Below are 21,842 nucleotides of genomic sequence, written 5' to 3'. Positions count from 1 at the left end.
CTCGGTTCGACATGGCTTGGTTCAGTTCGACTTTTTTTTGTTCGGTTCGATTTTGTTTAATTCAGTTTGGTTTGGTTCTATTTGATTTGTCATGGTTTTGTTAGATTCGGTTCGACTCAACTTGATTTAGTTCAACTCAGTTTAATTTATTTCAGTTTGATTTGATTTAGTTCATTTGATTCGATTCAACTTGACTTGCTATGATTCAATTCAACTTGTTTCGATTTAGTTCAATTCAATTGATTTATTTTAATTTGATTTAACTAAATTCAATTCGATTCAATTTAACTCAGATCCGATAAATTTACTTTATTTTATTCTATTTGACTCAACTGCACACAGTAATAACACTCTGATATATAATAATACTCTTACTAGATATATCAGCAGAACATAAAAAAGGGCAGAATAATTATTTCAAGATTTTTTTTTATTTAGTTAAAAGCCTTTCTCTAAGAAATAATTAAAAACATGAATTATACGTGTCATCAGGTAAAAGGTTGAAGCACATGCAACTGTACAGAAGAAATGGTGAGGTTATCAAATTGCAGCTTCTCCTTGGAAAAGAAGATATAGCTTTTGGAGAGAAGAACGACAAGACAGGGACAGGTCTCCTGGCGGTGTTGTAGTTTGTTCAATTACCTAACAAACAACAAACACAAACCAAACCCAAACCTTGAGATTTTTCACTCTCTCTTCTCTTACTCTATTCATTTCTTGGCACAGCCCACTTTCATTCATATCTCTCTTTGAGAACCTGGTTATTTCTCACAACTTTAACTTTAGTACTTACTTGCCCAATTAACTATTTCATCATCATATGTTAAAAAGCTCTCAACTTTAAAGCTAACCAAAAAGAAAAGCTCTCTGGGTAAGAATAAAGCAGCAGCTAAACTGATCTTCGGTATTGGGTTGCAATTGGAATGCCGAACCTCTCCCAGGTTCATCAGTGAATGATTGGCATCTTCCTCGTGATCTTTGTTTTTGTTCCAGGTAAAAATATATTTCTTAATTACTACTACTGTTGTAGTCTTTTCTCCAAGTGTGTGCTACCTTGGCCATGAACCATTAGTGCTTTAAGTTTTGTTTTAAGGTTTCACTTTTTACTTTCGCTTTCGTCTTTGATGTGCCTTAATCAAGATCTGATCATTTGGGTTGCGGACACCAAGACTATAATTCTTTATCATTTTCCTCAGTTCCATTTCTTTGAACTGACATTGGAATTGGGTTAAGTGCTGAACTATCTCGCCTTAAATTTTTTGCTGTAGCAGGACACTCATGTCATACAGGTGGTTCATAATTTGGTTGCTAGGCATTTAGTTTAACACTGTTCTTCTAATTCTGCCACAACATGTGAGTTTCATCTCTTGCTGAGATCACTTTAATTGTCCTATCTTTGATGATGTTTTATATAGGACAAATGCTGAGTCTTGTGATGGCAACTAATTTTGTGTGTTGTTGATCAATTAACTTCCACTTCCCTTGTGAAATTATATATACAATGGCTAACAGTCTTATGCAATATGGAATCCATGTTTTAGTTTATAGTATATTATGTAGTGCTATTCTTCCAAGGCACTAATGCTTATTCTCTGTTTGGTATTCAATTTGGATTAATTATTATTTAAGGTTGTATTTTGTCTCTTTACTGATAGATCTCGTTTGTTTCTAGTTAGTGAAAATGGATCTAATTTAGTTTCAATTGATATTTACTCTGGTCAATGTTTGCTTTCTAGTCTGAAGTATCTTATCAATTTTATATATTATTGAATTATGAAATTTTTTATGCAGAAAAAAAAAATGGCAGCTCTGGTCATTGCTGCAACAAGTGAGAAACTGGCTGAAACTGATTGGATAAAAAATATTGAAATCTGTGAATTAGTCGCTCATGATAAAAGGTACCCCACAACTTTATTTTAGTTATACGACGTTCAAGTTTTGTGGCATCATAAATGTGCCCAGAGTAATCCTGGGCTACAAGTAATGTGGATGTTATTGAGCATCCTTTTTTTTTCCTCTGAATATTCAGGCAGGCTAGAGATGTCATCAAAACTATAAAAAAGAGGTTGGGTTACAAGAACCCTAATATTCAACTTTATGCAGTCTTGGTGAGTATAGCAACTCGTGGATTTGTCTGTTTATCGTATTGTGTGTGAATTTTCTAGATGTCTTTACTACACCCACAACTTATGTGAAGATAATTTGGCATGACATTTTTTTAGCATACCTTAAATGAAACTTGGCTCTGCGATTTTCTCTTCTTGAATATTTATATTACTTAGTTTCCTATACGTGTAGTACTAACTTGTGTATCATCTGTTGATTTTCTAGTTGCTGGAAATGTTGATGAACAATATTGGAGAACATGTTCACCAGCAGGTGATTGATACAGGAATCATCCCCATTCTTGTAAAAATTGTGAAGAAAAAAGTGAGTTGTCTCCACAGACTATTGTTCTTTATCAAACTTATTTTTTCTTACTCACTGTCTCTCTGTTTTTTTTTCTTCTTCTTTGCATACAGTCAGATTTGCCTGTAAGGGAGCGGATATTTCTGCTACTAGATGCCACACAAACATCCCTTGGTGGGGCTTCTGGAAAGTTTCCACAGTATTATAATGCATATTATGATTTGGTGGTAGGTACAGATATGTGAAGTACAACCCTGAGATTTCCTTATGATTCTGATATATATTATTTTATTAGTAATTGGCAGCTAGACTATTTTCCCTTAGCAGAATATGAAAAGTGAAGTAATTTAGGCATTATGGGTTTTATAGTGAGGTTTTGGTTTTTACTAGAATGAATAATGAAGTAAGAAGCGGATATAGCACACCCTATTCTTGCATTCATATTTGAAGAAGATAGTTAGTGCTAACTTGCATATACTGAATTTGGGTATGGTTGCCAGGTCTTACGGTAGTCTTTGATTTTGGTTTATGAAATGCAATTATAAATTTGTAAAGGTTATTTTAGAAGTTTGTATGAAGCGGGAAGAATGATCTCAAATTTGTTAGGTTAGTAAATGATGTTATTTTTCCTTTATGGGTGGCCCATAAATATGCTGTAAATTCCCTTTCAAAGGTCTTGAGGATCTGCAATATTTGCTAATAAATTTCCCTTTCTGACATTTTTTTCTACCTGAATTCTAGACAGTCGTGACTCTCGTATCCCCTTTCCTTCTTTTTGTGTGTGTGTGTGTGTGACAGAAATTATCATATGGAAACAACTTTTTGTCAGTACTAGTTTATTATTTGGCAAAGTTAAAACTGTGTTGCTCTTTTCCAGAGTGCTGGGGTGCAGTTTCCTCAAAGGGATCAAGTGACCCCATCAAATCGTCCTCATTCTCAACTTAATGGGATTAACAATGTACCGAACACAGATCAGGCCCCCACTAGACATCAGCAAGCAGAGTCCCAAACGGTTGCTGAATCTAGGTGACTTATCTTTATATTTGGTATACTTATGGACAGATTCTTTAGAAATCCTTCTCTTACTAGATATGCCTGGATGTACTGATCATTTTTATCAAATGAAACAATGAAAAGAACTACATTTGAAAATGAATTTTCATTAGATTCTTTCTGCTAGTGCCCCCACCCTTTTTCTTTGATAAATTCAGAAGCATGGATTATTCTTTATCTGGAGACCTCTCCACTGAGCTGGTGGAGAAGAAGAAATATTACTCTAAAAATAGTTTGTTGCTGTCATTTTTTTGATCCAGCTAAGCACATCTCTTATTCTGCAATTGTGTTTGGCAGCATTATACAAAAGGCTAGCAATGCGTTAGAAGTTTTAAAAGAAGTCCTTGATGCCATTAATGCCCAGCATCCTCAGGTGAGCCAAGGACCTGCCATCCTTAAACCATATTTTGCCTTCTAGAATATGACTTGTTCCTTATTTTTGATTCATACATGAATTATCTTAGCATCCACACATCCTACTATGTTTGTTCAACTTTCAGTCAAAGTAATAGTCCTCTCGTTTGTTTTGCTTGGTTGAGATTGACAACAAGGGCAGAGATTGAATGGCCTAAGATAGTGATTGATGATGATAAACAGAGCTAGTATAGAAACATTAAGAACTTCTTTTGTATAACAAATTCAAAAGTTAGTGAGACATATGCTTTCAATAGAAAGGAACTGGACAAATCACTATGATGTTCTTGAAATATATATTTTATTGTGAATCAAATACCCTGAGATATATGAATGAACCATGAAACAATCACATTTCATCTTTAGCTGAAACTATATTTTTTTCTTTTCTAGGCAGCAAAAGATGAATTCACTCTTGATCTTGTTGAGCAGTGTTCATTTCAGAAGCAAAGGGTAATGCATCTTGTGATGACTTCTCGGTAAGGCTGCTCCAAAATTATCTTTCTGTTATAAACATATACAATTTTTTTTTTCTTATTTCTACACTTGAAATGTTAAGAGGATTGATTGTAATGCCTTTGCTTCTGGTCCGTGGTATCTTAGAAATTTTCTTGATACTTGATCAATTTCAATGATTCATACGCAGTAGATTTTTGTTGTTGAGCTAAGAGAAACCTAATTTTTAGTTTTTATATTGCTTGTTATTTTTCACCAAGTAAGCCGAATATTAGATGAACATGCTATTTACTTTTTCAACTGATATATATGTATATATATATATATATATATATATATATATATATATATGTGTGTGTGTGTGTGTGTGTGTGTGTGTGTGTGTGTGTGTGTGTGTGTGTGTGTGTGTGTGTGTGTATGTATGTATGTATATATAATATAATGGAAACATTGATGTATTTAGGGGAAATTACAAATGAATAATTCTTAAGAATGTTAAAAAAATAATCCCTAAGCAGCTACTCATGAATCATAATTTTAATATAATCAATTGCTCGAATGGTTATTTGATCTGAAACCAGCAATATTTTTGTGAACTTTTTTAAAGAAAATTTGAGTAATACTAATGAATTTTCACATGAATGCCTTTGTTCAATGTTAAATTTTTACCATGAACTGTTTTTTCTCTGGTTGTATGTAGAGATGAGAGGACAGTTTCTCGAGCAATTGAATTAAACGAGCAACTCCAGAAAGTTCTTACAAGACATGATGCACTTCTTTCGGGCAGAGCCATGACAATAGCTAATCACTTGGAGTGTGAAGAAGCAGAAGAGGAAGAAGAACCAGAACAGTTATTCCGGAGGTACCTTGCATATTCTTGATCAAAACTTATTCCCTTCTTATCAAGGATGAAACAGTATCATGAATACCCCTTTCCTTTTTTTATTTTTTTTATTTTACCCAATGAATTTGATTCATTTTAGTTCTTTAGATTCTTTTCTTGTTAAGTCATTATTAAAAAAAAGGAAACTTCAAACCGAGCTTATGAGTATAGTGTGAAGGTGGGCTGATATATTTGTTATGAACAATGGTGGTAGATTACGCAAAGGAAAGGCTTGCGCAAGGCCTGAAGATGAAAAAAGGGAACCTGAGTTTCCTCACTTTGGTTTGCTTGAAGAGAGACTAAATCGGCCGTTAATAAGACCACTATCTTTGGAGCCATCTCGAGAAGCTAATAATTGTCCTGCACCTGCTGTGATTCCTCCTCACATGGCAATTCCACCACCACCTTCAAAACACATTGAGAGGGAGAGATATTTTCAGGAAAATAAAAAGGATGGTGCTACTTTGGCTGGCCACTTGAGAGGCCTTTCCTTGCATAGTCACAATGGCAGCAGCTCTCACAGTGGAAGCTTTGATTTTAGTGATTGATCTTTTAACACAAATACATCTTTTTTAACCTTCTACGGTATTGGAATTGAAGTTAGTGATTTCTGTTGTAGTCCTTTTTCGTGTGTTGGAGTGAGAGATGGGGGGTTATAGCTGCTTCAGTTTGTAGGAATGCATGTAATTAAGGAGTTTCTGAGATCACGTGCCACGAGACCAGAAGTTTTGTAAGTTCCAAGTCCTAGTGTGATAATGTTTTTTCTTTTCTAATCTCTAGGAAACTATATAATATTTTCTTCTCTCAACTTACAAGCTCTTAATATATTTTTCTTACACCAACTGTTAGTTGTAATTGGTTTTTATTTTTCATTTACTGATGGAGATTTATAATATTATGTCTGCATCATTAAGAGTACAAGTTCTTCGGAATTTCACTCACAAGCATCAACCAGGTAGTTCCATCGATATCTTTTTGATGACTCAGCCACAACTTCTTCAAAGATCACCAACCTCTCTCACTCCCACCCCTTTTTCTTCATCACTCTCCCTCCTTCCAATGAACTAACACTACTCCACTACTTCACACCTTCTAAACCATATCTTCCACCTCCACAAGCCTGGCTCTTAGTGACCTCCGCCCTACCTCAGATCATATGCTTCTATTCTTGCCTTCTTCCTCCATTGTCCCTCCATTCACATCACCATCAGAGTTTCCATGTATATTGCTATGAAAGATGAGATGAAGTTTATGACATTTAAACAAGTGTTGAATCTCTTTGAATTGTCTCGTGGTATAAAAGTCATTGGATTGGATGTAGATGGATCTTTAAAACAAATAAAGGCTAACAGGGCAACACTGAGATATATAAGACAACACTTGTAGTTAGAGGGTTCGCTCAAACACAAAGAATCAATTATAAGGAGATATTTTCTTTTGAATTTAAGAAAGATTCTTTATGAGTGATAATGACGGTAGTAGCTCATTTTTTATTTTAAGTTACATCAAATAAATGTGAAAACGACACTCCTTAATTGTGATATATAGTAATGGTCATATATGAAACATCTTGAAGAATTCTTCTCACTGATAATGAGCATTAGTACGTATGCAAGTTTAATAAATTTATTTATGGATTAAATCAATTCACATGCCAATAGTATTTAAAATTTTACTAGAAGGTTAGTGGAAATCAAATTTGCTTTCTTGTTGTTTGCAACTAATGGCAAAGGTATGATACTATATGAAGTGAAACACTTTGGTTTGAAGGATTGGGTGAAATATTTTGTCATTGACATTAAGTTCGTAGAGAAAGATCTTAATATATTCTAAGTTTGTCTCAAGAGAGTTATATCAACAATTTTTTTACGAGGTTTAACATGAAAAATTATTTAGTGAACGTAGCTTCCATTATGAAAGGTGGTAGACTAGAATTATGAATCTTGATTATTCAAAACAGTTATGAATCGTTTCTGAACGTCCAGTTTTCAACTATATTCAACTCATCATCATGTTATCTACAAAAAACGGGATTGAGCAAACTGAATATATCTCCGTAAATTTGTTCCGCATGTGAAGTTTATGGTGGATAAAATTCTATAATTGTGAGGGTTTGGAAGTTGGAAGCAAAAATCAAAATACTCGTAGCAGTAAAAACAATGGTTGGAGGTTTGTTGATCATAACCTCAACCTTGCTTCTGGTTAGAGATTATAACATACATAGTTCAGAGTCCAAAAAGATAGACAAATACATATTTTGTAACTGGAATACAATCAAAATCAGTAGCACGTCTAAAACCAATATGTTCTTATGGTTTACTAGCCGGGAAATGTAAACCAAAATGAACAAGAGTTTATGCAAAACTCCCTTTTTTTGTCAACAAAATAGTAAAACTTGTAAAGTCTCAAGAGCCGAAAGGAAATTGTGATGTCAAAAACTCTGCTTTAGATACATACAAGAGGTACTATACAAACCACATCACTATACATTATTTTTCTCTTGTTTCCATCCACAGATAAACTGTCAAAACTACATTTGAGAGCTCCTGAGTGCATGCCTTCCATTTTAAGGGACATATGTGATGCTAATGGTGTATACATATACAAGCAAAACTAAATTTAACTGCCATGGAGGGTTGGTGAGGATTAACTCACCTAAACAAGGGCAATATTCCCCACTGGTGCAGAAATCCCTCACCAGTGGTGACTTCTAAAAACAACAGAAGAAGCACAGCAAGCATAGCAGCTCTTCCATTCCAAGTTTCAGCACTTTTGGTCCATCCCCATTCCCACACAATTACCGGTGGTGGCAACTCCCTACGCTGTGAATCATATGCTGCCAATAACTCTTCTACGCTGCCCAGTGGAACCAAAGACTGCCAAAATCTTTCTATTAGAGAAAATGAAATAAGTATGAAATGAAATTGCAAGATACAATATCACTACACCTATTGGCTCAATTTCTATCAACAGTTTGCTGAAATGGAAATTGTCTAGGTCTGTGCTTCTATACAACTCAGTAGAGAACGCAGAATAAGATAACTCTTGCTATAATACAAAAATGATAATGGTACCTGTCGAGCTTCAAGGTTTGAAACTGCCATTGCACCAACATAAGGGAGACTCTCAATTACGGCATCTGCCAAATCTGAAATGAAGGTGGGTTCAGTTCCTAGAGCAGGAACACGACCCCATTTTTCTATACCAGAGTTTAGAGCCAATTCTTTGTACTCTACATCAATTTCTTCTAGAGTTTCAATATGCTCGCTGACAAAGCTGTGAATCAACAGAATTTATCAAAAGACTAGTCATATAGGTATCAGACAGGGGCAAAGAAGAGAAGGCAGCAAGCAACCATATAAATAGTTGTAAGAGAAACAGTAAAGATAATGAAGGCTGGTGTCACCTAATTGGTACAGCCAGCAGACTTTTTACTCCCTTTTTCCCAAGTTCAACTATTGTCTCATCTGTATAGGGTTTTAACCATTCCACAGGTCCAACTCTACTCTGTAACAAGAATTATACCCAATTGTTAGAAATTTGAAAATGATGTATCTGAAGAGAATAGCCAGGTTTGGTTGTGGAAGAGATTGGTATAGATTTATTGTTTGAGATAAGTAATCTAGTTGGCCTATTAACATAAATGAGCGATCTAGTTTCACACTTTGGCCAGAATACTGTTTCCTAGTACTCACCATATTCCCCCAAGATCTTCTATCAAAGAGGTATACATTTGGCAAAGATCTTTCTTTATGTAATGACAGGTGAATCACATGAACTGTTCAGAATATATTTTAATCACTCATCTTTTAAGAGAAATACCAGTCACAATTTTGGGGAGAACTCGATCAATAGCCTTATCCTTTATATACATAAACAGAAATCTCACTTTAGAGTCTGGTTTTTTTACTTTCTTGTGCTGGATATTGCCAACCGTGATAGAAATGTCCATTTTTGGATAGATGTTAAGGTTCCAATTTCAGTATAACATATTCCATATACATGTATAAACCCCCAGTACTTAACTTTTTTTTTTTTTTCATTTTTCCTTTTAACCATAAATCAATATCATGTAGTGATAATTTGGTAACAGAAAACAAGAATAATTAAAAAATAAGTAGTGACCTGATAAGCAAGGGTGTATGCGTTAGTTATCTTTCTCTTTTCAAGCTCTTCCATGATTAAATCAACACATTCCTCCATCTCTGCTTTGTATGGATCACCAGCCTCTTCTACATAGGCAAGAGGCACTCCATGTGCACTAAAGAATATCATGACCTTCAACATGCATCAAATCAATTACTGTCAGCAACAAGTGTATAAAATGAAGTGACAGCCAAAAGCTCAAGGTGAACTCAAGTACAGGAAAAACTTCATCAGCATTACAAAACAAAATATGAAGATAACCGAAGTTGTTAACAGAAAAATCTTCATAAAAAAGAAAAAATGTATAATACACTTTAACATAGTAGATCGTGTCACTCTCAACAGTCATCATTCACTAACCTATCCAGAAATATTTGATATGCTGACTACATAAATTCTGCTATAAATATTCAAAGAATAATGATGACGACAAGACAAAAATGTCTGGGACCAACACACTTGTCTAAGTCACTTAAACATGAATTACCTTCTCAGGACAATCAAAACCTTTCATCTCTTTTTCAATTAAATTTGCCATGGCATTAATGTATCCTTCACGCTGGTACCATGAAGGAATTACCGTGTGCTGCATCTTAACTAGATATTCATCCTCTCTGAAGAACCAATACATACATAATTCATAATAAAACTGGATGTTAGATAATTTGAAGCATATTGATGTGACCACAGTACATTTTTACTAAAGCAATCACCTGAATATACTCTCTAAGAGACGAAGACTTGAACCACTGGTTGAAATTGAAAATTGTGGATAAAGTGGAAGCACAACAAGCTTTGTAATTCCATCCCTTTTAATCTACATGGTGTATATTATTTCAAAGGAAAAATTAATTCACATTGGATTGAAAATATATCAGAGAGACAAATGATAAATGAAGCTATATTCATTACTTAGACAAATATCATGTTCACCTATGTCAAATTATATCATGTTTCCTCCACCCTGTTTCTTATATACTCTCCCCAAATGAGTAAACCAAGATTACAATATTTATTTCTCGTATAGTTTCCATACACAGTAGATTAAGGTACGGATCAGTTTGAAGGTAAAAGTTTATTCAAGAGGATAACCTGTTAGACTGCACATCTTTGATTATATAACATAGCAACCTTCAACTGTCCCAAAGAATACATAAGTTATGCATTAAGAATGGTAATAACGTCTAAAGGTTAAACACTAGTTTATAAGACAAACCAAAAGTATGGTTTTTAAAAAGGGTTCTTACTTCACTTGAATGTAGCTTACATAAATATACTAAATTAATAAATAGAAATTTTTGGCTAATTTATATACTCCCATTTTCTCAAAGGAACTTTATATCGTCTAATTTTACCCTCTTCAATATATATTTTTTAGGCTAATTTTTCAATATCTTTTACAACAACCACATTAGTGTGTCTGCTAAAGTGTAGTGAAAGGAGACCAAATTATTTCAAATTAGCTATAGTACCAGTCTGAATCAAAATTATGTTTTGGAATTAGAATGGTATATAAGGACGTTATGAACCAACTAGCCGTTGTTTGGTAAAAGACCCATAATGATTTTATAGTACATCTAAAAGAAACTGCTCACAAAAATAGCCATTTCGGGTTGAAAAATTCTGGCCCACCGTGCACTGAAATTCAACTTTTCATTAGAACAATGAAGGAGGAAAGATCAAACTCTGGAATATTATAGATCACTTGGCCATAAAGACTTGTGAATGGCTTATGTAGGATACATAATTATCAGCCAAGAAATCCTAACAAACAGAAAGGCAGTTAAAGCAAGTAAACGTATGTCACCAACTCATGTAGATTTTTTAATTTCATATCAAATCGGTGAAAAATTACTCGTTTCATATATTTATAAACAACTAATCAGCGTATTGAAACTTATAAAAATAAGGACTGCCAGTGGCATAATCATAATAAATGCAATCCAATTTCAATTGGTATTTGAAGAACAAGATGACCGAGTACCTGTTCAATAGCCTCTTCAGTGAATGGATGCCAATAACGCATGCCAACATACACTTTGGCTGGGACATTCTTCGCCCAAAGAGACTTTCTCAACTCTTCAGCCTGTGTACAGAACCATTAGAAGAGCTAGAGCAACGACAAAGAAAACAGACAAAAGAAAGCATTTAATGGCGTGTATATGCTGTGTATCTCAACCCCTAACATCAGTATTCAAAATCACTCAGAAAAGAAATACTCAATTGTAAAATCTAATAAACATTTGAAAACTTCAAAACTTAGTTTCTAATGCTTAGAAAAAGATTAAATGAGTAGAGAACGTTAAATTCCACATGGAAACAATTTTGGCTGCTGAAAACAGTTATAACTTCTTTGTTTTAAATAACTACATACAAAGAACAAAATCTTCTTCGTAGAGAGGTGGTTTTGTTTCACATTCTAAAACAGTTATATGCATTTGGTGCATATACAGAGCTCTGAACCACTCGTGTTCGTAGGCAATTGTTTAACATTTGACGTCTCAAATGCACTAACTAACATGTTCAAAGTGAAATATATAGTAATGTGTGGAAAAGAAGCTAGTAGGAAGTGCCATGCCTGTGCATCAGTTATGCGTCTTAGAGGAGATCCACCCCCAATAGAAGCATAGCCTTCTTTGCTCTTTGGTGCTCTCAAAACAGATACAAATTTGGCCAGTGGCTTCTGAAGAAAGCTAAATAACCTTGGTAGTCGTATAATATCCTACACAATTGTTCAGAAAATAGAAACAAACCATAAACAGTAAAAAATCAATATTTTTAAATAATCTATAAAAACAAGTAGCTCAAAGGAATANTGTGCTAAGCTAGAATATTACTGGGTCAGCAAAAAGGTTAAACAAAAAAGGCTGGACATCTTCTAGAGTCTCTGGACCTCCGAGGTTCAACAATAACACTCCAATCTTATCATCACCGATAAGAGGTGTATCAGAAAAATCTTGAACTGTTGGAGTTGCTAAAGCTTCAACTGGAAACAAGCGCCTCTTGACTAACTGCTCAGCAACCAAGGGCTGTGTTTCAAACCACCCTGAAGTACTTCTTCCCACTACATAATTTTTCAAAGGATTAGTGTTAGAAGAAGCCTCCACATGGCCTCCAGAGCAGCGATACATCTTTTGAGAGGTACGGATTGTCTGTGGCAACAACCTTTGAAAATAAAAAAATATTAAAATTAAAGCACAGTTTAACATGAGGAAAAAGTTCAAGATGAATTTTGGGCATTCACATGAACTGTAAACATCAGTTGTCATATGTTGGGCTCAGATGCACAATGGGTAGGAAATAATAAAAATAAAGGCATTTGGATGATCTGTAGAACTTCACAGCTTAAAGAAAACGGGGGAAATCGAAACTAGAGTTTAAACCAGGTCATGGAAATTTAGGTAAGAGGTAGCAAAGTGTACTTGAAATAACTCTTGTTTATAATAAATCTTAAAATTGGACTCAACAAAACCTTTACATGTTTTCGAAGTACAGAATCTTAGTTTCTATAATATCAACAATTTAGTGAAATCCATTTAAGCATTTTAACGTAACTCAGAGAATTGCATATCGGACTACGGAATGCAACTTTCGACCCTCATTGTATAATTAAGGAATGCTTACTTCCATGATCAACACACGAGAAGTCATCTTATACCAGTTACCACCACTAATCGGATTTTAAAATATGATGTTTCAAGGTAAATAACTCCATCTTCGAATCCGACAAGTTAGATGCTGAAAATTTCAGAACACATAACTACAACTGTCAAAAGGAACACTCACAGAGGAGACTTGAAATTACGAGAACCAGGACTGAGGCAAGGAGGAGGACGGTTATACGAGCAAGAAGAAGAGGAAGGTGGCGAAGGGGCATGAATTGGAGAATTCATAGCTCGATTAATTAAAAAAATACAGCACTTTCACCGCTTTCTTGTCTTTCTGTTTCTGCACAAATGCATGTTTGAACCCTTAGCAGCGAAACTCAAGGCTCTGAAAGAAACTAAACCCAGAAGTAATTTACTGAAAAGGAAAAAACTTTACCAAATCTCCAAAAAACTGAAAGAGAAGGAGCAATCCCTAAGCAAAGGGTATAATGTGAATGAAGAAGACCATGTAAATTTCCATTTTTTTTTTTACATTTTGTATATCTGCAATTGGACTGGTTTTAATACAAAGGTGGAAAATGTCATAAATGATGAAACTCCATTTCCATCTGAAATTGGGACCCTTAAGGATGAGAGTGACGGCTGAGACAGAGAAAAATCCACAACTCCTGTTTTTTTTTTTTTTTTTTTGTTATTATCGTCTCATCTCCAACAATTTTTACTGCCCACCATTTTCCTGGATATTTTTCCTTACATGGACACGCCATTCTTTCCTTGATTGGTATACTTTTTCTGGCCTTATTTGTATTAAATCATTTTTTATTAATTGATAAAAAAAATCATAAATGAAAAAAAAGAAGGAATTTCTGAATTATCCTCTTCGATATAGGTGTATTGTGTATGGTACATATATTTTAAGTTATTTTTTCAGACGAGGGGTTGATTTATTTTTTTTAGCAGAAGGTTAGGGATGGATAACGAGAAAGACGAGTCTAATCCAGATTTATAATACATGATTTAGAAAATGAAATAATTTTTTTATATTTTCTTAAATTAGTACTTTTTTTATTCTCTCTTTTCTAAAGTAATATATATTTATAATTAGCGAATAACTTCCTTAATTAACCTACCTTTATATCTCTAAATTACAATTGATAAATGTTTTTAAAATATAAATAATTATGTTTTCAATTATTGAAATTTAGAATAATCCAATGAACAATTTAACTTGTTAAAGGTCAATGCAATTTGGGTTTAATATACCAATAGGTTAAGGGAAAAAGAAAAGTATTTTTAGCTTAGGAAAAAAAAAAAACTTTTTGTGTGTTTTAGCATATTAAGCTTAGATTTAGGCATGTAAGGGATTTTCCAATCCATTTTGCTAACTTTGGGAATAGAAGGTTAAAAGGTTTAAGTATAGTTCGAGATAACTAAGAGAAGATTATGTTGTAAAGTTATTAAGATATAGTGCATATTCATAAGATAGAAGAATAATTATATTGAAAATGTCTACTTATAGGAGTAATAAGAGAAAATGTCTTACTTAAAAGTTACGTATTTTAATACGAGAAGTATTAGCAATATTTTTTACTTAATATACATTATACGATAAAACTTTGCAAACCATAAATTCATAAGAAATGCCCAATAAATGAGATATACTAATATTATTCTATAAAGTGTATTCAAAATTGAATTTCTAACATTTTCTTCTAATTTATTATATTGTAGAAATTAAAATATCCAACTTCTCTAACTCAGAAAGTGAGACTTATCTTTAATGTTCATTTTGCGCATTAATGTCATAATTAGGAAAAAGCATTGCATCTTAATCAACCCAAACTAGCATTATTTTATATTTATGAATTAAATCTCAATGTTTTTTTAGCAAATAGTTAAAAGTAACATAATAACGATTTAAACTATCTATTATAAATTTTCATGCAGTATTTAAAAATATTAACTTATTTTTTATTTTTAGTTAGAAATAAATATTTATGTTGTACAATACACATGTTCAAAATACTAATTAGTTTAAAAAATAAAATATATGCATGCTTAACCCATTTTATTTCTAAAAAAAGGTAAAACAAAATAAAAATAGATAATATTTATCTTATCCAAATAGGTTGGTTAACCCTTAAGTACTGATACCTTTCAGGTTGGTTGACCAATAAAGCATTTCAACCCTTTTGCAAATGGGATGTTTGACTGAGTAGTAGGTGTTTATGCCTCTTAGACAACCTTATATATGTGTTCCAAATAATCCCACAATTTCTACAAAAATTACAACACACTAAATTTAAATTGGTTTTATGTTATTTTATCTTTTAACTATGGTGTTTAAATAAAATAATTTAAGTTTTCTAATCTTTATATAAGTATTTCAATATTAAATATAAAAGTTTGTTTAAAATTAAATATATTTAATGATTAAAAATATTAATTCGATATTGTTTTTTAGCTAATGTTACTCAATGTTACGTTTTATCTAATTTCTGATAGATATTTTTAGATGACACCAATAAGATTTTTGTTTTCTTGATATTGTTTGATGGTACTTTTAGTATATCAAGGGTACATTTAAGAAAACATTGTTTAACATTAACTAATAAATAAGATTGTTTCACATCAACAAATAAATAATTTCGATTATGACAATCGAAAAATAACCTTAGAAATATCAATGGAGAAAGATTTAACTTAAATCACTCAAAATAATTTTATCATCATCGATTAAAAAAAATTCAACTTCCATTAATTCAAAAAAAAAAACTATTATATCTGAATATCATTAATTAAGAAATAGTTCCAACATATGTTAATAAAAAATAATTAATCTATATTCATCAAAAAATAACTTAAGAAAAAAAGTATTTTTCACATCAACAAAAAGCACCAATTATGTGTAGAAAAAAATCTTAATCAATATCAGCTAAGACTATTTTCTTACATGTATAATGAAAAATAATTATATTTAACCAATCTAAAAAATCTCCCACCAACATACAATACGAACAGTAATGTAAACTGTAAGTTTTCTAACTAGTTCACTATTTGAATCAACGTTTCAAACACGTATAGACTAATAATTATATAACACTCAAGTGTTGGAGACTACATTTAATGGACTATAAAATATTCTATGCCCTATGCAAAGGCACATGAAAAGGTTTACTATTAAGTTTTTAGGAATTCCTTGGTATCTTTGAAATAAACACACTTATTTTTTTCAGAAATGCTTATAAATAAATATGACAACTTATTTTAAACCTTATGAAGTCTGCAACATGTTCAGCAAAGAGATTGTTTCTCACTAAAAACAAAATTAAGAATTATGATATATATATATATATATATATATATATATAAAGTTAAAACTATAATGTACATATTTAGTTCCGAAGTATGTTTGTTATTTCTCTTGAAAAACTAAATGATCACTTGTAAAGTTTAGTCCAGTGGTAATTCTCTTGAAAAAAAAAACTAATGTACTATGAGCACATGGTTAAAATCATTTTCTGACATGAGCAAGATAATCATCCACTTTCTGTGATATAGCATTCTCAAAGTAAACCAGAACCAAGAACAAGAACTTAAGGCACCATACATGGTTGAGGTCATTGTTTTGTGTGCTATAAAAGCATTTTAAAGTTAACTAGCTGGGTTATAAATGGATGAGTAATTTAAAAGTTATCAGACAACTACTGTTCTCATACACGACTTCCATGGTGATACAGGTAATACTAATACATTACATGGACAGTGCAGTAACTTAGACTGCCTCGCTGGTTCATAGTAGTTAATATAAATTATAGTACACATAAAAATAGGTGACTTCTAGCATAAAAAAAATAAAAATGAAACTTTAACCAAGAACACAAGAATTATTCTGCTTAGCTGATTTGAAATTCTCCACTGGCATGAACTTCCTTCACCCTCTTGTCATATTCATCTTCTTCATCCTCCTCTTCCTCCACATCTTCTTCCCCTTCGTCTTCTTCACCGTCCCAGCCAAAACCTTTGACAGGCCTAGAAACTGGAGGAGGGTCCCTTGCTTCTCCCACAATTTTCATTATCTCCTCCACACTTTGAACAGAAAAACTTGGGTTGCCTCTCTGGTAATAGACAGCTTGAGCTGATTCAGTTAGCTCTCTTGGAAGATTCTTCAAAAACCATGGGTGGTTCTTAATTTCCTTAAGGGAGATTCTCTGCAGACAAATAGAGAGAACCAGGTGTGGCAGTTAGCTTGATGTAAACTACATATTGACTCCTGATATCAAATTCAGTCAAGTGTACTTTCAAAAGCACAAAGTTTGTGCTTAAAATGTTGTCTTCTGTTAAAAGCATATCAAAAGTGGTGAATGAAGTGAAGATAACATAGGTGAACCAAAAATAGGGAAGCTCTATATAGATTTAAAGCCACACAAGTAATTAAATTAATAAGGACTTAGTGTATGTTAAACTCTTACAACAATTAACCAGCAAATTCATTCTCCGAAGTCAGTACATGGCACCAAAATTTTGAAAAAAAATACCATTAGTTCTTCATAAAATATGATAAGATTTCTTTTCAAATTGTACAAGTCTCAATTTTGCATTGTCCCGGATTTTTGACAAACCTAAGCATGAGGTATGGAAAGCAGTGCAGAGGAGCGAAAAGAATACCCAATTCAAGTTCTAGTTTAACAAGAGGGAAAATGGAAAATTTTGATCTTTACCAATCAACAAAACAAGAGGGTAGCAGATGATTATTAAAGAATAGGGGTTGGGTGTAGAACTTCCCAATAGGTATAGCTTTCAGTCAACAGGGTTTATTTCACCAGCTTGATTATTTAACATCAACATTATGATTCGCAAGGGTTACAAGTCAACAAAATAACATAATTGTAACTCAGGATTATAATACGGTTAAGATGGTTTGTCATGTAAGAAGGAAACAAGAGTTACTTGAAAATCATAACATACCCTTAATGGATTTGCTACAAATATACGAGAAAGGAGGTGTCTGCAGTCTTGAGATATGTGAACATAATCAGGGATTTTGTATTGAACAGCCATTATTCGCTGCAGATGAGAACAGGAAATATGGGTAAGATAATGAGAATATAGCATGAAAGAGTATCAGAATCAGTATTAACAGTGATGATACAGTGATGGTATTGTACCTGAATTGTTTTCCTAAAATTCCTAGGGTCATCCTGATCCTCAAAAGGGTAAGCTCCAACCAGCATCACATAAAGAGTCACTCCACACGACCATACATCAGCCAGCTAAAACAATTTTTAGAAAAGAACATTAATTAGATTCATTGATATATTGGTCATAATAGATACATATAAAGACTTTTCCAGGTAGCATGGTCAGAGAAACAAAGCTACAAAATTAGAGATAGGCAAGGTGTAACAAGAAATGAAAAGAAATCTCCCATCTCCCTATTCAAATAAACCCAAAGACTGACATGCAGCAGACAGAAAGATGATGTTAACATCCTACAACACAGCCACACATACAAAGATATAGGGAACTATAAAGAACCAAATATATGTAGACTGTAGATTACATACCTTTCCATCATACTCTCTCCTGGAAAGAACCTCTGGTGCTATATAAGCTGGAGTTCCAACAGTTGATTTGGGTCGTGAATGAAGCAAAGATGACTAAACCAAAAATCAGAAACGTTCAGACATATGACACTAAGGTGCATATTATTACAACTTTGAAACTAGTGTTAATCTAATCATTGTAGTACCTTGGAATAGCCAAAGTCACAAATTTTCAAGCGGGGTGCAGGGCTACCATCTAAAAGTGTGTTTTCTAACTTCAAATCTCTGTGGCAAATTTGCTGCAAAAAAAGGAGTAAAATCATAAGTTGTCTCACTTTGTACAATTCAGAGCGGAGAAAGTTCAATAATTTTTCAAGAACTTTAGAATTATTATACCATGGCATGACAGTAGTGCACACCAGAAATAAGCTGCTGAAAGAAATATCTAGCCTGCACAATCAAAGGGGAAAATAAATGAGACATGGATACAAGAAAAGGCACTAAGGGTGTGAAGAAAATTTCACGAGGAAGTTATCAACCTCATCTTCACTGAACCTGCCAGCATTGCATATCCTCTCAAAGAGCTCTCCTCCAGCTGCATACTCCATCACTATGGCCAAATGAGTGGGGGTCAAAACCACCTACAAAACCAAAATGCGATTTAAATGAGTAAATAATTTAATTATATAAAGTACTCAATACCAAATAATTCAACATGTCAACAGCTTAAATCCTTGCCTCCTTGAAGCGAATGATATTGGGGTGCCGAAGGGATCTGTGGTTGATAATCTCCCTTGCCACATTCTCGTCAATCTGGAATTGCAGAAGGGGTGAATAAAACTTTTAGAAGCCAAAACAATAGCTTTTCAATTTCATAAATAGAAATTAAAAACAAGAAACAAATAAAAGAATATGAACATCTACATCTAGTGTGGTAGCAGAATACAAGCCATGCGTTGGATTAGCCAACTCAAAGATTTAGTGAAAGAAAATCAGTTCATAATAATCAGTAAACAGAATCAACTATCTCCGGGAAAGAGCTACTACACAATTAAAAACAAGATAGTTTATAATTGTATTTTCCATCACTTCCTACATTTCTTTCGATCACGCGTTATGAAATTGAGACAAAAAACCATGTAACACCTTTCCCAGATTTTTCACTTTTCACAAATCAGAGCTTCAACCTCACATGCCCTTCATTAATCATCATTTCACATGCAAAACGTGCAAGTAATAACAAATCTGAAGATTGAAGAAATGAAAAAACAAAATATAAAATTCAATTTTTTAAAAGAAAGAAATAAAGAAAGAAACAAAAGAAAAGAAAGAAAGAAACCTTTTGACCACGCTCGATGTATTTCATGGCAACAAGCTCCTTGGTCTCCTTGTTCCTCATGAGCCTGGCCACCCCAAAATTCCCAGCTCCCAAATCCTTGACAGCCTCATACTTATCCATAATCAAATCCCTCAACTCAACCAAAGATGCTACCTGTTATTATGGTTACGAATGGAAGAAAGGGGGTTCAAACTTGAAACTTGAAACTCAAAGGGGGCATGCAAGACCCTTTAGAATCACAACACCATTTTACACTCTGATCAAAAGGGTTATATAAAGGTGGTCCCTTTCACTGATAAAAAAAAAACGGTTCTTTTTCCACACACATACAATAATGTGTAATATATGTATAGAGAGAGAGATTGGAGGGTGGAAATGAAGAATTATTTAGAGCGGGAGAGAAGAAAGTGCACGTGGGAGAGTGAGAGAGAAAACATTAGAAAATTGGGGTAGGATGGGATCTAATCAATGAAGATGAAGAAGATGAAGGCAAACCAGCTTGAATCCAGTTAATTAGTGAGTACCCTTTTGGTTTGGTTTCTTATTTGAGTTGTGAAACTGAGAATTGAGATTGCAAATTTGGAATTGGTATTTGGAATGGGATCTCTTACAACGCCGATGCTGTAGGGGACAGGACACGGACTCCTTTCTCTTCATTCCTCAATCTTCTTTGTCGTTTTCACAAGCTACCTTCTTTTTTTTTTCTTTTTTTTTTTAATTTAACAGTTTCTTTCTTTCTTTCTTTCACTCGCCCAAGAACCACTCCACCCTTTAATTATTAATTAATCAAGCAAATACGTAATATTGTATGCAACGCAACCCCACGTATATACGTTTTGTTATTAGGAACACTTAAGAAATTATAATTCTTATTTATTTATAATTTCAAATGTTTTAAATGAAATTCTTAATTACCTTTTTTAATACATAATAATATATAATTAATGTATTCATTTAATTTATTGTTTTACTCATTAATGAATAATATAACAAATGTTATCCTTTAAACGTTGAGAGAAATTCTCACATCCACAAAATTACCAAACATCTTCCTTTCATTTTCTTAAAAAATAAAATATTTCTATCAAAACTCGTTATATCCAATCATAACCATATAACTCAAAAAACAAATACACTGGTATGGTGATTATTTATGATAAAATCAATGACTTAATATTGAATAAAAATGCTACTAGGAAACTTTCAGATATTAAATATCTTGTTTTTGTATTTTTTTTTCTCAAACACTGTTGCCAATCTCAATTTAAATTTAGTAATAAACTTTTAAGGTAAAATCAATATAAATTTTTGCAATCTTAAACTATAATTTTAATTTCAAATCGTATCTCTTTTATTTATTCATGTGTAATTAAAGACAATATTTATTATGGAAAATAATCATATAATCCTTTTAAAATGTGTACTGGTAAATATGCAACTTCTTCTTTATAAAATATGTAACTTCACCCTGAATAATAAAAAAATTATATATCGTTTTATTTGATTTATATTATACCTAGTCTGAAAAATATGCATAAAAACTTGTTAATACCATTGTATTATTTACTCTTATTGAAAATAACAAAAAATTACTTTAAAATATTAACATAATAAATAAGACATAAAAATTAAAAAAAAATGTTATGGATTTAAGTGCTATAATCTTAAATGAAATATGAAAATTGAACAGTTTTGTTCTTACTTTTGGACAATATTTATAAAATTAGTTGAAAAGCTCAGTTGTAACTGAAAAACTAGCTAAGAGTTGATGAGAAAGTAAGTTTAAAATGTTTAAAATAGTTGAAAGTTATAACATAACCAATAATAATATAATTGATTATTGGATTAAGTCTTAATATTAGATAACTTGCATATTTTTAAATTATAAGTTTGTATTTTTTTAGTTTATTTAATAGTCCTCATTATGATTCTAGTTATCAACCAATAAATATCTTATCAAAGTAAAATAAATAATTAAATAACTTAAA

The 21,842-nt window shown here is 32.5% G+C and overlaps 3 protein-coding genes across 7 annotated transcripts; 1 reads left to right on the top strand and 2 right to left on the bottom strand.

Moving 5' to 3' along the window:
* The first annotated feature begins 555 nt into the window (after positions 1–555).
* On the top strand, positions 556–6,057 carry LOC106765758 (TOM1-like protein 5). Of its 3 annotated transcripts, none has more exons than XM_014650483.2 (11): positions 556–993; positions 1,272–1,353; positions 1,792–1,898; positions 2,030–2,108; positions 2,332–2,430; positions 2,523–2,636; positions 3,287–3,435; positions 3,760–3,835; positions 4,270–4,355; positions 5,033–5,194; positions 5,430–6,057. In XM_014650483.2, the coding sequence occupies exons 3-11, from the start codon at positions 1,801–1,803 to the stop codon at positions 5,761–5,763; spliced, it is 1,197 nt and encodes a 398-aa protein (XP_014505969.1). In that variant the 5' UTR covers positions 556–993; positions 1,272–1,353; positions 1,792–1,800; the 3' UTR covers positions 5,764–6,057. The 3 variants fall into 3 exon arrangements, with proteins under 3 accessions (XP_014505969.1, XP_022640109.1, XP_014505968.1); XM_022784388.1 differs by having other exon boundaries at positions 1,269–1,353; XM_014650482.2 differs by lacking the exon at positions 1,272–1,353.
* Positions 6,058–7,368: 1,311 nt separating this feature from the next.
* On the bottom strand, positions 7,369–13,646 carry LOC106769019 (ferrochelatase-2, chloroplastic). Of its 3 annotated transcripts, none has more exons than XM_014654459.2 (11): positions 13,406–13,646; positions 13,148–13,309; positions 12,199–12,526; positions 11,940–12,083; positions 11,346–11,447; positions 10,075–10,178; positions 9,849–9,975; positions 9,341–9,493; positions 8,622–8,722; positions 8,290–8,491; positions 7,369–8,091 (listed from the first exon to the last, which is right to left on the bottom strand). In XM_014654459.2, exons 2-11 carry the CDS (start codon positions 13,252–13,254, stop codon positions 7,867–7,869), a joined length of 1,593 nt encoding a protein of 530 aa, XP_014509945.1. In that variant the 5' UTR covers positions 13,255–13,309; positions 13,406–13,646; the 3' UTR covers positions 7,369–7,866. The 3 variants fall into 3 exon arrangements, with proteins under 3 accessions (XP_014509945.1, XP_014509946.1, XP_022640108.1); XM_014654460.2 differs by having other exon boundaries at positions 12,199–12,425; XM_022784387.1 differs by lacking the exon at positions 13,406–13,646 and having other exon boundaries at positions 13,148–13,398.
* A 2,959-nt stretch (positions 13,647–16,605) lies between these two features.
* LOC106768742 (serine/threonine-protein kinase SRK2A) lies at positions 16,606–20,528 on the bottom strand. Its single transcript, XM_014654031.2, has 9 exons — positions 19,855–20,528; positions 19,254–19,328; positions 19,055–19,156; positions 18,912–18,965; positions 18,722–18,814; positions 18,537–18,629; positions 18,138–18,242; positions 17,938–18,036; positions 16,606–17,180 (listed from the first exon to the last, which is right to left on the bottom strand). Exons 1-9 carry the CDS (start codon positions 19,972–19,974, stop codon positions 16,866–16,868), a joined length of 1,056 nt encoding a protein of 351 aa, XP_014509517.1. The 5' UTR covers positions 19,975–20,528; the 3' UTR covers positions 16,606–16,865.
* Between the last annotated feature and the right edge of the window lie 1,314 nt (positions 20,529–21,842).

This window comes from Vigna radiata, chromosome 7, assembly GCF_000741045.1.
Source record: "Vigna radiata var. radiata cultivar VC1973A chromosome 7, Vradiata_ver6, whole genome shotgun sequence".
In the NCBI taxonomy this organism is placed as follows: Eukaryota; Viridiplantae; Streptophyta; class Magnoliopsida; order Fabales; family Fabaceae; genus Vigna; species Vigna radiata.
The sequence above is the reverse complement of the archived record's forward strand: the minus strand, read 5'-3'. Positions and strand labels throughout refer to the sequence as shown.

Excerpts from the sequence above, each read along its gene's own strand:
- LOC106765758 (XM_014650482.2), top strand. The coding sequence starts at position 1,801 with ATGGCAGCTCTGGTCATTGCTGCAACAAGTGAGAAACTGGCTGAAACT. Across the intron at positions 1,899-2,029 it reads TTAGTCGCTCATGATAAAAG|GCAGGCTAGAGATGTCATCA; the intron begins GTACCCCACAAC and ends CTGAATATTCAG. Across the intron at positions 2,637-3,286 it reads ATGCATATTATGATTTGGTG|AGTGCTGGGGTGCAGTTTCC; the intron begins GTAGGTACAGAT and ends GCTCTTTTCCAG.
- LOC106768742 (XM_014654031.2), bottom strand. The coding sequence starts at position 19,974 with ATGGATAAGTATGAGGCTGTCAAGGATTTGGGAGCTGGGAATTTTGGG. Across the intron at positions 19,329-19,854 it reads ACATCGAGCGTGGTCAAAAG|ATTGACGAGAATGTGGCAAG; the intron begins GTTTCTTTCTTT and ends CTGCAATTCCAG. Across the intron at positions 18,243-18,536 it reads GGAGAGAGTATGATGGAAAG|CTGGCTGATGTATGGTCGTG; the intron begins GTATGTAATCTA and ends AAATTGTTTTAG.
- LOC106769019 (XM_014654459.2), bottom strand. The coding sequence starts at position 13,254 with ATGAATTCTCCAATTCATGCCCCTTCGCCACCTTCCTCTTCTTCTTGC. Across the intron at positions 12,527-13,147 it reads CGTAATTTCAAGTCTCCTCT|GTTGTTGCCACAGACAATCC; the intron begins GTGAGTGTTCCT and ends TTATTTTCAAAG. Across the intron at positions 8,723-9,340 it reads CATACACCCTTGCTTATCAG|AGTAGAGTTGGACCTGTGGA; the intron begins GTCACTACTTAT and ends TTCTTGTTACAG.